Source organism: Argentina silus (assembly GCF_951799395.1).
Source record: "Argentina silus genome assembly, chromosome: 10".
In the NCBI taxonomy this organism is placed as follows: Eukaryota; Metazoa; Chordata; class Actinopteri; order Argentiniformes; family Argentinidae; genus Argentina; species Argentina silus.
In genome coordinates this window covers 4,842,811-4,859,121 of record NC_139664.1, presented here as the reverse complement: position 1 = coordinate 4,859,121, position 16,311 = coordinate 4,842,811, and the positions used below count along the sequence as shown (strand labels likewise).

At 46.3% G+C, this 16,311-nt stretch overlaps 1 protein-coding gene across 1 annotated transcript; it reads left to right on the top strand.

The window, feature by feature from the left end:
• Positions 1-7,294: 7,294 nt before the first annotated feature.
• fam110d (family with sequence similarity 110 member D) lies at positions 7,295-8,623 on the top strand (the record flags this gene model as incomplete). The annotated part of the gene is made up of 1 exon (XM_083679788.1): positions 7,295-8,623. The coding sequence occupies one exon, from the start codon at positions 7,295-7,297 to the stop codon at positions 8,621-8,623; it is 1,329 nt and encodes a 442-aa protein (XP_083535914.1).
• Positions 8,624-16,311: the final 7,688 nt, after the last annotated feature.

The following is a 16,311-nucleotide window of genomic DNA, read 5'->3' as shown; positions in this document are numbered from 1 at the left end:
ATGAAACATCTGCCTCCTCTCCGGAGCGAGCTCTCTTTTAGAGCTTTCACACCAGCTGAGAGCTTAATGAGAGCTCAGAACAGCCCTTCATAATTTAAGACTCTAGGAGATTTAGAGATGTGCCCAGATTTATGTCTGTGTACATTACTGTATATACAACTCCACGACAGGGTATTCGGGGGAGATCCCTGTTTCCCAGAGTTGCAGAGTTTATTGCCACACCAAGGCCAGTATTGTGTCAGTCACAAAAGCTATGTTGGCATTTATTAGTGTAGCAGTTCAAAAACTAAACAAAGCTATCCAGACACACAGACACACAGAGACACACACACACACACACACACACAAACATGCACACTCACACACACACACACAGACACACACACACACACACAGACACACACACACACACACACACAAACATGCACACTCACACACACACACACACACACACACACACATTGATCCCCCCCCCACACACTGATAATCTAAACAATCTCTAGATGTGCCGCGCAACCTTCCCCACAGTCACCACCAACCTCTCCCGTCTTCCCTCAGCGTTTGAGTGCCCAGCCACAATCCCTGCACGCTTTCAGACCAGAAGCACTGTTAGGATTTGACCATGGGTTGTTGTACAGTGTCCATGAGGGGTCCGCAGCATACATCATCTCCTTCCAGTTATGAGCTCACCCTTCATTGGTTCACTCATCGGCAGCGAGGCATCATAGCAGGGGGCTTAACATTCCAACACTGAGCTGTGGAGGGAGAGTGGATCAGGTGTCACTATATGGCAGGGATTATCAGGGAGACTGGGGCACTGGGTCCAGGGGTCCAGAGGGGTGGGGGGTCGGGGGTCGGGGGTGGTCAGGTCGTAGGCTCTGCCAGCGATAGCGTTGTTAACTTTAAGATTACTGTGATCGTTTGAGCTGAGTGTTATTGGTGAATAGCATCAGGCAACGTACCACTTAAAATGCATGGAGTTGGAAGGTGTTAGCTGTTAGATGTTAAAACACTGTTAGGCTACTCGGCAACACTGAGGCAGTGAGTTGTGTCGTGTTGTGTGGGTTGTGTTTCACTGGCTCCGCATAACCAACTCTGTAGGCGGAACACATGCTCACTTTACCACGCATTACACGTGAAGCACAAGAGCAAAGTAAACAGTGAGTCATTAAGTTCTGTAGGTCAACGTTCCGCAGTTATCAGCCAGAACAGGAGTGTTCCTCGTCCCGCAGCAGGGATAAAAAGGCAGTTTGTCTGCATGGTCTGTTGATAAAAAAGTCAGAATAAGTCTGACCGTTTTTATCTCGACAGTCTCTATCTTTGTTAGCATTGCAGGGGTGTGAGGGCTGAGTAGTTGACCGCTGGAATTCTCACGCCTCAGAGTCACGTACCCAATCACGTGTCCACTGACACGTCAAGGTGAATCATCAAGGTGATTATTTACATTAATTATTAGGCTTAGTGTGAATGGTCATGTGACGCGCTGTGCCCTGCTTCAGGTGCTTGGTGATTGTGAGCGGAGCAGGCTAGCTTTGACCGCTGCATGCTTGTTAGACACGTTTACCCTTGAATGAGGTTATATTAGCTAACGGTTGTGTTAGTTAACGACTGTTTTGACATACTATAAATGTACCATATGTGTGTAAAACAGTGCCATGTTGATGTTTCACAGAGCTGATAGACACACACCAGTGCAGGCTGTCCCTCTTTGGCGCCAGGCTACGACGCTCCACTGTCTTACAATGATTAGCTTTGAATGACAAAAGAGCCACATTCAGTAAGTTAAGAGCCCATCTTGTCTATTTTACGGCTGGGAGGAGGTCTATTGAGGTTGGGGGTCCCTTAAGTCGTCCCCTGTGACCCGCTGCTGCCCTGCATGACAGTGAAAGCCCCCCCCCCCCCCTTTAGGTAGCCCCCCAACCATACATCAAGTGGCTAATGGCACTCGAGGCCTCACAATGGTGATGAGATTTATGACACTCCTCCTGGCTTTGTCTGCGGGGGAGTGGAGGGCTGTTTGTCTCTGGCTCCGTCTCTGTTATACTTTATTGTCATGTTGTTGTTTTTTGTCCTCCCTCCGACTAATGAGACAGAGCATCCAGGTCTCCCTCTTATCTTCAGGCCCAGAGTGGAGCCATTGTTTAAGGCCATTAATAAAGCAAGCGGTCCTCTGTCTGTGCTCGGAGAACAGAAGAACCCCCATTCTCTTCTCTCTGTCCTCACACCAGACCATCCAGAGCCGTTTCTGTGGTGCTGGTTAATGACCGAACAGGATGATGTCGTTAATTTGGACCATTAACATTCATAGGTTTTATGTTCACACATGGCACAGTGACCTGGGGTATTGTGGGTCTACAGATGCTGCAAGAAGAGCAGGAGACTCCTCAATGAGCTTTGGTTAAAGATTGAACATTTCTAAGCTTTTCTAAGAGTCCAATGGTGACAGTCTTTCACCCATTCTATCTTATAGATAGGAGCCAGATGTTTCGAAAGAGCGAGGGAGAGATAGAGAACAGGAGACAGAGAAAAATACAGAGATTGCCTGCTCACAGCAGACGACCCTCGTCAGTTGAGGATTGATTTGACAGCTAAAAATAAGCTTGACTCATTTTAAAGTGCTTTGAAGGAGGTCCCTGAGAATTTTGAACCTCTTATCTGTTGTTTACCACACTGAATACATATTTCAAAGTGGAACTTCCTGTACCCTTTCGGTTTGAGCCCAGCTGGTTCCCTTTGGACATGCTCTGTATTGTAAGCTCCGATCTGTAACAATTTTGTTGGTGAGAAGTTGATGAAGTAAGTCCTCATGAACCAAACAACCACTTCCTTGTGTGTTTTTTCAGTTCTTTCTTTTTCAGATACAAGTCTAATGTCTCTATCTAAGCCCATTTGTAATATTAGCCTATATACATACAACAGTAGCTAACTGACAATTAATTGAATTAGCTCTTTTTCAAACACCGCCTATCCTCTGGGCATTGGAGTGGGGGAACATTGGGCGTGACCTTCCCTTCCCCCTGCAGTTATCAAACAGAGGTCAATGGCAAAGTAACCCAAATTATAACATTGATCAGAAGCAAAATTCGACGAACCAAATCCATTTGGTGTGTGGCCAACCCCAGTGTGACCTAGCGATCACGCAACACGGTCACGCAACACGATCACGTGACATTGCCCCCCTTTTGGTGCGCAGTCTCTATCGAGGCTCCGGTTGTCCGAGGTCCTGATGCAGCATGACAGAAAACATCTGGTTCCTCTTTGGCTGCATGGGGCGCCTAGTTAAGCCTTCCCTGCAGGCGGGCCAGCCTCTTGATAGAGAGAGAGAGAGAGAGAGAGAGATAGAGAGAGAGGGAGAGAGAGAGAGAGAGGGAGAGGGAGAAGGAGAGAGAGGGAGAGAGAGAGAAAGAGGGAGAGAGAGGGGGGGGGGATATGATAGCCAGGGAGATGAGAGGGGATGGGAATGGCAGAGGTTAATAACAACCCACTGTGAGAGTAGGAGAGTAGGCGATGTGACAGGAGAAAAGTTCTTCAGCCACGACACGTCAAAAGAGAGAGGATCGCAGTACTGTAGAAGGTGCTGGGTAGTCATTAGGCTCGTTAAAGTCAAGGGAGTTAATGGAAACTATTGTTGTGTGTAAATCCCGGTTGGGTCACTCGCTCTCCCTGTGTGTGTGTGTGTGTGTGTGTGTGTGTGTGTGTGTGTGTGTGTGTGTGTGTGTGTGTGTGTGTGTGTGTGTGTGTGTGTGTGTGTGTGTGTGTGAGAGAGAGAACCCGATCTCCAGACCTGACCCCGTCTTTGTAGATCTGACCTACTTTTACACGCTGTGGCTCAAATCTCCAGCCTTTTTCTACTTTATTTGTTCCTTTTTACATCATCGCTCTTTTATCAATTTCACCACCGTGTGTCTCCAGGAGAAATACGAACACACTTCCATTTAGGCCATTGGTCGGCTATATTTAGTCCGGTTTCCTGCTAGGATTATTTATAGTTTTCCCAAACAACCCATCGGCTACCATTGTGATTCACATTGATCTATGCATTCTCAGTGATGGTGCTCAGAGCAGGAGATAACCTCTAAAGCAGAGACTGACTGGCTCACGAATGTTTTCTGTCAGATCTAATAAACACAACATCCAGTAGACAGGCTTTAAAGGCATTCTTATGAAACACAGTTACTTGTTGGGACAAAATTTAAACAGGCAGTTGGTTTTGAAATTACATATATTATGCCTTCACATTATACATATAATCTCCCCTGTGGGGTCATACATGTTTATAACATGTTTATATGAATATGTGCCTACAGATTGTGGTCACTCCTATGGCTTCTTATATGTTCCTCTGTGTACTGTTAGGGCTAACGCCATGGTCAGCGCAATGCCAAATCTCTTTGGTGCGAATTACAAAACTCAGCACTTTCATGGATGGGTATGGGCTTCTTGTTATGACTTCATATTCAGGCTAGCGAGGCGCTAATCTTTCTTTTCGCTCCAGTGGCATAATCCTGCCACTTTGAGCTACAACCTCAGATGGGGAACAGATTGGCCCGGAAGAAAGGTCTCTCGTGAATACGGGATACCCCCCACGAACCATCAGTCCTATCCTCATTTCCACTTAGTTTTCTTCCCTCTTTCTTGGTACTTTCTTATTTTTCCACCAGTCTAGGCTCTTTCCCCCACTCCACACCTGTTGAGGAGTTTTCCCGGAAACATATGCTAAACAATGGGTGCCTTTCCCGGCCTTGCCTGCCCGACATCTGGAAAGTCTAGTAGTCCCCCCCTTCACTGAATTTTACAGCATTGGGCCTTTTGACAGGCGGAGGGGGGTTGACATGAGAGAGGTGAGGAGGTTGAAAGGTAGAGGGCAATCTTAAAGGACTGAGACAGGCCCCTTTTTACGTCACGTTGCCTGTAATTAGCACTTTCACAAATTCATGTGACTTTGGAGGTCTTGGGTGTTTTGTTTTGTTGTGATCGTTGCGGTTAGGGCTAGGATCTGTGGGATCCCAAAGGGAAAGGGTTTGGTGAAGCATACTGCTTCTCACGTCTTTTTCCTATTGTTCCACACCAACATACTAACATACTAATATGTACAGTACACAACCTTCCTTTTGAAACTAACTAGTAAATACACAGTCTTCAAGAGGTGTGTGACAGCAACCACTATCAATGGTGTCATGCAATTTGGATTTGTCTGTAAACCAGAGACATGTACTGTAGGGGAGGCTGGTGGAGACCTCCCCTGATGTACTGTATCCTTTTCCTGTCAAAGAAGGTCATAAATAGTTTCATTCTTCCGCATTAAAAGGAAGAGCTAAAATAGCCTTTTATGTATTTTGAATCAGACCTCAGATATCAGACCAACACTGAGAACAATACTACTCTCCAGCTGTCTACCACAGCAGTTTACCGCTAGATAGATTCTTAATCATTTTAAAAGGAGAGTAAATTAAAAGCAGGCACCACCTGTGCCCCCAGGTTTTTGCAGCAGCTTTAGATTTACAGACGTGCACTGTCTGCCTCTGCCACACATGGCAGCTTCTCCTCACCTTCTGTTTTTATATATATTAAAAAAAAGAGCAGGATCTGAGACCTGAAAAGGCCTGATAATCTGCAAACCAACTGTTGAACCTCTTTCATCCACTGGGCAGGGACTTATTGCCACGTGCTGAAACACACACACTTGCACACGCACACGCACACTCATACGCACACTCATACGCACAATAACTGTGCTTGGACGCTCACCAGCTGTAAATATTCTCCATGGACCTCCTTGGTTAGTGCCTATCCCATTATAGACACACACATCCTCACCTCCCTCCTTACTGAACTCCCACGCAGTGATGCAAAAGCCTAAAACAGTCTTCTCTTTCTATGCAATATGTCATGACGTCAGTTTCAAACGACTTGCGTTACTTCTAGTTTAAAGTTTCGTGTCTCTTTCATTGGGGCTTGTTAATTTGGAGAACAAGGTGTCTCACTGCAACTGTGAGAGTTATTGTGATAGAAGTGTATTGGTTTTCTTAAGCAGTTTTTTGTGGGCTGCTTAAATATTGATGGACTTGTCTTGTATTCCATGCAGCTGTTAAGGAATGCAAGGAATGTGGTGTGCAGAAACATCTTTAAACTCGAAGCTGATTATGCAATGCAGAAACGGCATCTCTTTTCTGTAAGCCCTTCGTGTGAAGGAAAAGTTTAGGAATTGAATTCCCTTGTGTAAATACGCACTGATGAGCCGCCAATGTCAACGCAAAGTGTATTCTTGAATGTCACGTGCTGCTACAGACTGTATTTTTAAATTCCTGCTAAAGAAAATGGTTTTGAGTGTGCACCATGTTCCCATAGGAGTCAGCTTGCATGTGTGGAAGCCTGGCCCAGCTTTTAGCCCCAGCCATGGGACTCTTTCCAGCTCTCAAGAGTTCTAAGTGAGTTTTAGAGACCACTGTCCTCATTGCCAGGTGGTCTCTGATGCCTCGGAGAAAAGCAGCCCCCGCTAACACCTATTTTTTTTCTCTCTTTCTCTTTCTCCCAGGGACTCAGATGAGGTGAGGAGAAGGACAAGACCTCCGTCCGTCCGTCCGTCTCTCCCATCCGTCCGTCAACCTCTGAAGTGTCCTGGTGCCGCCCTCACTCACGTCACCTCAACTAAGACGGAGCCAAACAATAAGAGTCTGCGTCCCTCAGACTGCCCTCACAAAGCAAATATTTGAGGCCATTCTATCTCACTTCCCAGGGCAACCTTCACTGAAAAGATCCACGGAAAAGCAGGATCTTTCAAATAGAGAGAGAGAGAGAGAGAGGGGGGGGGGGGGGTGAAACATAGTAACCCTTTCAAAGCGAACTCTGGCTGCTATTTCTGCTGCACTGTGGGCAGAGGAACATCTCATTTGGGAGTGCTCTTGGCCGGCAGAAAAAGGATTTCCCTCCGCCCTGCCCATTTATCCAAATGCCTGTGTAAATACTGGATAGAGATATCAATTTGTCTGGGCTCCAGCAGTGCCCAGCAAAGAGACTATAAGCTAACTATAGCAACTCCAAAACAAACTTTGCCTCTGTGGTCACTGGAATTGCTACCTATTTATTTCCTCATAAGGGAGATCAAGAACTGTAGAAGTGAGAATGAGAACTGCTTTGCTTTAGTTCCAAAGCAGAAAGCTTTTTGATAAGCTCTCACCTGACTAGAACTTGTAAAGGACGACCATAGACCCAGGGGGAACCCCTTGAGCTGCAGGAGCCGGCAGTCATTTTGTGGCTGCTGTTTTGATGTCTTTAACCAGCAAGGCGGAACACCATGAAGCCGCTAACACCCATCGGATCACCCTCCCCTCTGAGGCTCCTCAACAAGGGCCCAGACTACCTGCGTAGGCAGATGGACAGTGGGGACCGTGGCCGCTCCATCAGTGCTGTGGAGAGGCTTGAGGCGGACAAGGCCAAGTACGTCAAGAGCCAACAGGTCATCAACACGAAGCAGGAGCCTGTCCTGGTGCCCTGTGCCACCCCACCACCCCAGCCCCGTCGGCCCCTCACCGTGCCTGGGAGCCTCACCCCACGCCTGCCGCCCCGCCGAAGCGCCAACACCCCCTTCTCCACCCTCTCTGGCACTCTTACCTCACGAGAGGAGAACGATGACTCCAGGAAGGAGAACTGTCGGACATCGGTGGATGTGGAAGCACAGAACAGGAGCAATGCCAATAAGGTGATGCCACCGAGCCCCAGGACTCCTGCCTCTTTGTCCTTGGTGGCCCCACACAGTGCTCCCATACTGAGGAGGAGCACAGGCAAGCGCATGCTGCGGCCAGACTCCCTGGTCATCTACCGGCAGAAGAAAGAGTGTAAGAGCCCCAGTGGTGGGGTAGTAGGGAACAATAACATGGAGGTCAAGGGTTACAACTTTGTCCGCCGCCTCTTCCAGGGGTCCATGCGTGAGAAGAGTGGTGGGGGTGAGGGGGGCACCCAGAAGATGGTGATCAGCGAGGAGAAGGCTCCATCGAGAGACGGGGACTCCCGCATGTCCTGGACCAATGACAAAGACACTGTAGATGGCGGACAAGGGAGCCGGAGGTCCAGCAAGACCGACCATGATCGTTCACCTATTCCAAGCCCCGGATTCAGCTGCAATCTAGAGCGGACTAAGAACTGTATTAGCAACGGCACAAGCAACGGAATCAGCAATGGCGTTACCAATGGCAATGATTCCAGTAACCCCAACGATGAGGCTGACCCCTGGAAGCGGGCACCTCCGCCACGGTGGCAATCTGGACTACAACGCTCCAAGTCGGATCTGCGCCTGTGCTGCTCTGTGGCGTTATCAGACCAGGAACGTTTCTTTGACTACTGTGGGCTGGACCTGGACATGGTGGATCGGCTGGGCCGGGAGAAGTTCCTGTCCGGGGCCAGCTCTGTAGATACGCTCTCATTGATCCTGAGGGGTGGGGGAGGGGGTGGCGGCTCAGAACCCAGTGAATTCTCCCGCCACTCAGGGGAGGGGCTTTTCCAGGAGGAGGTGGCGGAGCAGCTGCCCGTTGGGGTGTCCATCATCGAGAGGAATGCCCGCGTCATCAAGTGGCTCTATAGCTGCAAGAACGCTGCCCGCGAAGGGCCCAAAGAGTCCACCGTTTAGTCCCCATCCCCGCAAAAAATACTTATTTCTTTAAAACTGAGGAATAGTAGAATAATACAACAGAATAATCCTCTGAGAGGTTCATATGCTGTATTTATATACTGTATATCCTATGGAAAATGCGGGGGGGGTGTTTCTGAGTGGAATTCTTTCCCCCTGCAACTGTTACAGTGTCAGTGAGTGTGTGGTAGTATGGATATGGCTTTTCGGTCCACTCTCCCTATACTCCAACCCATATGCTAGATATTGTCAGATCTTTATTGACTGACAACTCCCCCTTCCCCCCTCTCTGACTTCACAGCTCAGAACAAGGCACATAAACGAGAAACAAGTATGGTTGTTATGGCACAGTGGGTGCTGTATTTGGTGTCCTCAACACACAACATAAGCCAACACTCTTCTTTCTTCTTTCTACAAATGAATAATTTAGAATGGAACACCACTAAGCTTTTTTCTTCTAAACTGGAGAACCGTTGTGTGAGTGTTTAGTGAACCGTGAGTACCTCATTCCAAACTGTCCCAGTTTAGTTTGTATGTTGCATTTTTATTTTTTTTATTGAACGCAGGCGTTGGAACAAACATGCGACGCACCCCTGTGGGGTTGTTAATGCACTGAACTGGACATAGAGAGAGAGAGAGAGAGAGAGAGAAAGAGAGAGAGAGGGAGAGAGAGAGAGAGAGAGATACAGCATTGACTTTTTAAAGAGACTCCTCTCATATTTAACACTGAGCATACACTAGGGACTCCTAGGACAGTGGAAGACAAGGGGGCATGCAGGGTCGTTTGATCCTCTTGACTCTGATTCTCACCCCGAAGAGAGCTAACTCTTGCACAGCAACTACTGACCACTGATGAGTTGTGACACGTTTGTTGTGATTCTGACTGCTTAGGCTTTGCCCGTCCAGCTTGCTAATGTGTAAGCTATGTTATTGCAATTACAGGATGGAAGTTAGTGTGATATACTGTATCTCCTGAACAACTGGTCAGCACGTTGAGAAAATAAAGGACATTTTTATGTTGCTACCACAAAATATTCACACACGGGCATTTTGAATTCCTCACTAACAAAGATGAATTTGTTTCTCATTATATCACAGAATATGTCATGTACTGTAGGTGTTCAACTCAAAGTATAAGGGACCAGGAGCTATCAGATTTCCAAATGTTAGAGGGCGTCACCTCCACAAGACTGACGTTTACAGAGTTACAGACTCCCCCGGGGGGGGGGTGTCCTCTCACCTCTGTGGCCGATAGTCATCTGGACCTCCCCCGCAGGAGATCTTAGACAGAAGGGGGGAGGAAGGGTGTGGTGGTGGAGGAGGAAGGGAGGGAGATTCTCTCCTCCACTTCTTACAGATCCTACCTCACTTCGTCATTCAGTGATTGACTCCCCCTTTTATCTCCATGAAAATGTCATCTTGGTAAGGAGTCTCAGAGGATGCCACTGAAAAATGAACTGGTAGGTACGCAGTGGTACGTACGGGTTAGAATGTGACCCAGAGAGAGGGAGAGGGGCATCGGGTGAAGCATTATTGGGCCTTATATTCTAACATGTAGTAAATCAAAACATCCCCTTTTAGAACCCTGGTATTTTGTCTGTTTTGTCTTGTATGGCGACCAAACCTACTGGGTCCCCTCAAACTGGAAGCGTTTTGGAATTCTCTGAAAACTGTTCTCTTGCATGTTTACAAAATGGCTCTGTACATTTTTTTTTTTGCGATCTATGTTCTTATTTTACATATACAAGAGGTTTAGTTTTTATTCCAAAGACAAATGTGTATAACGTACACAAAATATGAAAAGAATAAAGTCATGTTTGTGGGAAATTGTGTCTTGTTTGTCGTGTTTGTCTTGCAAAAATAAAACATGTAGATGAGTGGTTGAGGCAATGAGCAGCACACATGACCACATGAACACAGTGAACCATGGCTGAATCGTGTCACCTACCATTTTTGCATAGTTTACGCTACACCTGTCAGTTTGTTAACCGTGATTGATCTGTCAAATCAATCCGGCGTTTAACTGATTAGCAGAAAATCTGTCTGGAGACGTAATTAGCGTCTTGTCACTATTGACTACAAGTCTAATATGCCTATTCTGTTCCACTGGTTGTTGACTTCCTCTTCCAACAATCAACACACATTTATGAAGTATTATTCGAATAATAATAATAATAATAATAATAATCTACTTATTTCTTCTTCTATAGGTAAAATCAACCGTGTCGTTATTCCACGGTATTTCTTACTATGCTACGTGATAAAATCAGTGTAAAACATGTGGATGTAAAACTGTTGTATTTTGCCGCAAGGAATAAAGAACATTAAAGTATGACAGAAGGCAAAACAAAGTTTCTCGCTCTCTCTGTCCTCCGCTTTCACCTGCCCAGTGCCCACAAATAGCGCAACTTTGTATCAACAAGGTCGCACTGCAGATGCTTACCATTACCAGCCAATGAGGTCACACTATCACATTCGCGCTGTCTCCACTTCGACATCTCCACGCCAGTAATGAGTATTTTATATTTATATATACACAAACAAATATGTACTTCAGAGTGCGCCAAAAATCTGTTTCTAGCTATTGAGCTGGAAAGAAATCCCCTGGGGAAGTATTCCTCCTGAACCCCTACATGGGACATCCATATGACCTTACGGCCTTGCACGCACACACTCGCGCACGCGCACGCGCACACACACACACACACACACACACACACAACGATTTCAAGTTTTATTTATGTAGCTAAAGCTTAATCTAAAATACATCCCAACAGCCATAGATCCGAGACACGTTGACCAAATACGTTTTCTGAAGTTGCTTTTTGAGTCCAAGCATAGGCCTGTATTGTAAATATTGAAATAATTTAACATTTTAGACAATCTACAGGGGGAAATTTACATTTTGAGAGCCTGTGCAATAAAGTAAAGTTTTTGTTTTCTTTTTATTGATAACTATAACACTATTAGAAATATTGTGTATATCTTAATTATGTAATGATTTTTCCATTACATTAGAAAGCCTATCAGTAGGACAATACACCGCTGGGCAACTTTCAAACTGCACCATAGGATGCAGGCATTATGACATGTGGTGGGTGTATCAGAATCAGAATCAGAATCAGAATCAGAATCAGAATTCTTTTATTTGGCAAAGTATATTTGCACATGCAGGAAATTGACTTGGTGAGGTATCAATTACGTCGTGGCGCACACTGATTAACGCAACATTAGCAGTGAAAGTTTATACATTAACATTAACAGCTATCAACATGCCACAAAAAGTGATGAGGTAAATTACAGTCATCCTTATCTGGAGGAGCTGTTTGGTATCAACCAGGACAAGACATGTAAGAATGTCCATTCCATCCTGTTTAGCATCACAATCCATAATGTTCCGACAGAAGTGCACTTTACTCCTTGAAAGACGATTTGAAATGAGAGCAACTTGCTGCTTCCCCCTCTAAGGAAATGGAGACACACCCTGAGTGAAATAACATAATGGGTTTGGAAATGGATGAGTGAGTCAGTGTTTTTTATGTTGTCTGGTCCTTGAGTTGTTGTTGTCTCCTTCCACCAGCTCGCGTTTCATTTTTCACATTACCTCAAGTGGGCGCGATAATCCCTTCAGCATTTTTACTATAGGAAGCTCTTGACTGAGTTGCAACAGGTCCTGTTTACAGCCAACAATGAGGAGGCAGTGGCCTGATGGCATGTCTGGGTGGTCAGGTTAGCCTCTCATCTCTGTATCCCTGTCTGTCACTCCCTGTCTGTCCATCTTTTTCTCCTACTCGCTGAGTTTGTCTCTGTCTCTGTCTCTTTCTCTCTCTCTCTCTCTCTCTCTCTCTCTCTCTCTCTCTGTCTCTCTCTCTCTGTCTCTCTCTCTCTCTCTCATCCAACCCACTGTCTCTGAGGAAGACAATAGTCCTCCTGTCTGCATGTGTGTGTGTGTGTGTGTGTGTGTGTGTGTGTGTGTGTGTGTGTGTGTGTGTGTGTGTGTGTGTCAGTCAGGGGCTGGCTGCAGGGCCTGCTGTGACATCCTGTTTCGGGTTCGCAGGACAAGGATTTAAACATATGTTGAGGTTTTCGGTTGCTTTTCTCCTTCCTCGAATAAACAGAGAACACCTGGAAACAGCCAGTTTGAATTTGATGATAGGGAGTTAAGTTGATGACTTTTGGTTGATTTGTGCTAGACAGACAAAAAAAATCGAAAAGGTTGCCCTACCTGTTAGACTTCAAAGCTTTTCCAATAAAGTGGCTAGCCCATGGAAATGTGGGTGTTTAACTGGCAGGGATCCACCATCCCCGGCTTTGATGCTGCTGATGTAGGTTTTTCCTAACGTTAAACCTCAGGGGGGCCAGCAAGAGCCAGACCTCCAATGTAATGTGTTTACCCAGCACCAGATCCCCAACAAGAGTCCCCAAATCTTGTCCTAGGTAATCGTTGTCTTTGTTTTCACTAGTTCAGAGGTCTTTAAGAATAACAAACACTGTACCAGAGATTGTATATACTAAAGATATGCCACTCCCTTGATTTACTATAGGTTTCGCGAGAGGCGGGGAAGATGGCCTTATTGAAAACAAGTGCCCAAAGAGGCATCTCCAAGATGGCGGCAGAGTGAATCGGTTTCCTTTAAAGAAGCTTTGACTGAACTCTTGACCTGCTCCACAAACTTGCTTACAGGCTTACATCAGGCAGTAGCCAGACACAGCTTATGGTTTAAAAATATGATTTAGAAAACCATGAGCAATTTTCTATAATTAGTTTGTGTTGAATGAGTATTGGAGCTGTCTCAAGGCAGTCAGTGGCAGTCAGAGCGTAATTGACCTATTTATGGAACAGGACAGAAAACATCTTAGGGAATTAACGGACGGAAACCAGATTTCCTTTTGCCTGGAGATGGGAGACTGCCACTATCTTAACAAGAGGGTATTGTACTGTAAGTCAAATGTTGCTCACACAGGTAAAACCTCATTCTCTCCCTAATTAACACATAATATGTTACTGTTTTTGTGGTGACATGATCATTTAGCATTCCTGTGTTGTTAGTCATTAGACGGTGATTTGTTTTTAATGTTCCCCCCCTGTGCTCTGAATATTAATGTGTGACAGGGTTAGCAGGGGTTTTGAAGTGTGTCAAATCTGCCCTAGTTCTTCTGGGCCAGCAGCTCCAACATGCTGCAGCCGTCCACGCTTGAAAGAAGCCCCGATTCATGACTCAGAGAGAGAGAGAGAGAGAGAGAGAGAGAGAGAGAGAGAGAGAGAGAGAGAGAGAGAGAGAGAGGAACACAAACACACACACACACACACACACACACACACACACACTGAGGTGGTGGTGGTGGTGGGGGGGTTGTTTGTGACTCAAATGGTGGTCTGTGTGGAACTGAAGTTAGATGCAGCATGACACGGCTGTGAGCTCAGGAGCATAGGGGTCGACACATGACCACACAGTTTGAAACGACGCAGACACCGAGTTACACCAACATGTGATCTTCTCTGACAGACAAGAATAGATTCCAACATATGACTTTATGTGATGCAAGGTGGTGTCTTAAGGGTCATGAATTGGTTGATGTAATGTCATTCCATGAAGCCAACAGATGGCCCCCAGATCACCACGAACACCTGTACTTCCAGTATATTCCCCCTGTCTTAGTACCTAAACATACTACAAAACCCACCCACTCCTTCCCCCAACCCACCCATTCCCCTGATTCTCAACCCTGTCCCGATGGAGCCTTGAAACCTTAGACCTTGGGGAGACGGGAGGTGTGGGGGTGGTGTGTGGTGTGTGCCGCCCTCCCTTACAAAACCATCTTGGAGGACAGGGGATCTAATAGCTCCATTAGACCATAAATCAAGGGGCAGCCCTTTTCACTCCCCTCACTCACAGGCAACCTTCGGCTCCCAGGGGTCAGGGAGAGGGGCTCTGCTTCGCCCCTGTGGGAAACCTGACCAGGAGAGAGCACCTCCTCACATGACTGATTGACGTCAGGAAAGACAACGGGAGGGGGGGGGGGGGGGGGGCAGGGTTCACTCCCAGTGGAAACCTACAGGAAGACAAGGACAAGGGTTTTAGGTGTTGTCTTGTCTGTGTATGGCTAAGGTCAATTGACCCCATTGTAAGGCCAGGTCTGTCAAACCGAAACTGTTATTGAATACCAATGGCTTTTTGCGGTAAGGAGGTTTCGAACAGTAGTTCCTGCACAAAATATCCTAACCAGTAAATACCATCACACTCGCGACTCTCAGTCAAGCTGTGAAAATCTGCTAATGTCATTAGGGACAGCAGCTGCAGAGCCTCACGAGTCAAAGTGGCAAATTACTGTGCAAACAGTTTACTTAGTCATCAAAAACATGTCGCATGAATACACGGTCAGATATTGACTAATTCCATGTTGTTTCAGTGCTGTTTTTACTGTAACTGAGAAGGCCTAGGAACCATGCCTGAGATTATGGGTGGTGACCAGCTAATTCTCTATTGTATGTGATACCTCGGCCTTACCATAAGGGCTACCGCGGTAAGTTAATAGCATTACCAGATGTCCTGCCAAGGGAGAGAGTGAGGTGAGAATGTAATGAGTGTTTCGTTGTGGACGTTAATCCCTGTGTTTTGGCTGGGGAGAACCGGACACTGTGTGGTCGGGGTGTGAGGGGTTCACTCTGCTTTGAAGGCGGGGGAAGAGGGAGAGGGTCAGGAGAAAGGCGAAGCCTTTATTAGGAACACTATACTAATACTGGGTAGGACCTCCCTTTTCTCTCAAAACAGCCTCAATTCTTCGTGGCATTGATTCTACAAGATGTTGGAAACATTCCTTTGAGATTCTGGTCAATGATGACATGATTGCATCACGCAATTCATGCAGATTTTTCAGGTGCACTTTCAAGCTGTGAATCTCCCGTTCTAACACATCCCAAAGGTATTCTATTCGATTCAGATCCGGTGACTGGGAAGGCCACTGAAGAACACTGAACTCGTCATTGTCATGTTAATGAAACCAGTTTGAGATGACCTTTGCTTTGTGACATGGTGCATTATCATACTGGAAGTAGCCATTAGCAGATGGGTAAATTGTGGCCATGAAGGGATGCACATGGTCAGCAACAATACTCAAATAGGCTGTGGCATTCAAGCGATGATTGATTGGTATTAACAGGCCCAAAGTCTGCCAAGAAAACATTCCCCACACCATTACACCACCTCCACCATGAGAAGGTGTACGGGTGTTCCTAATGAAGTGCTCGGTGAGTGTATATATACATTCAATGAAAAATCTATTTATTTGTATTTGATTCCTTTCCTTTTCCTAACACACATTAGCTGGAGTAAAAAACGCCAACTTTGCTCTGGGATGCACGGCAGAGTCATCCGGTAAACCTACTGCACTGTAATAGACAGTGAAGGAGGATCAGTGGCACGGAGAATCGGCTACGCAGGCTAATCATATGCTCTGATCTATTCCTAGTCATGTGGGAACGAGTGGAATACATCAGGTCGACAGCTGGTCCGTGCGTTTTATCTGTGTCAGTAAAAACACAGCATCCATACTTCTATACTTCTCATGCTTTGACATTCGACACCCGGAGGGCAGCAAGCTTGTGCTCTACCTTCTACTGTACTGCCGCCTTATTGGCCGCTTTATTGCTTCTCCGCTGTTTTTCGTTCACCCTCCTCCACTTTTGG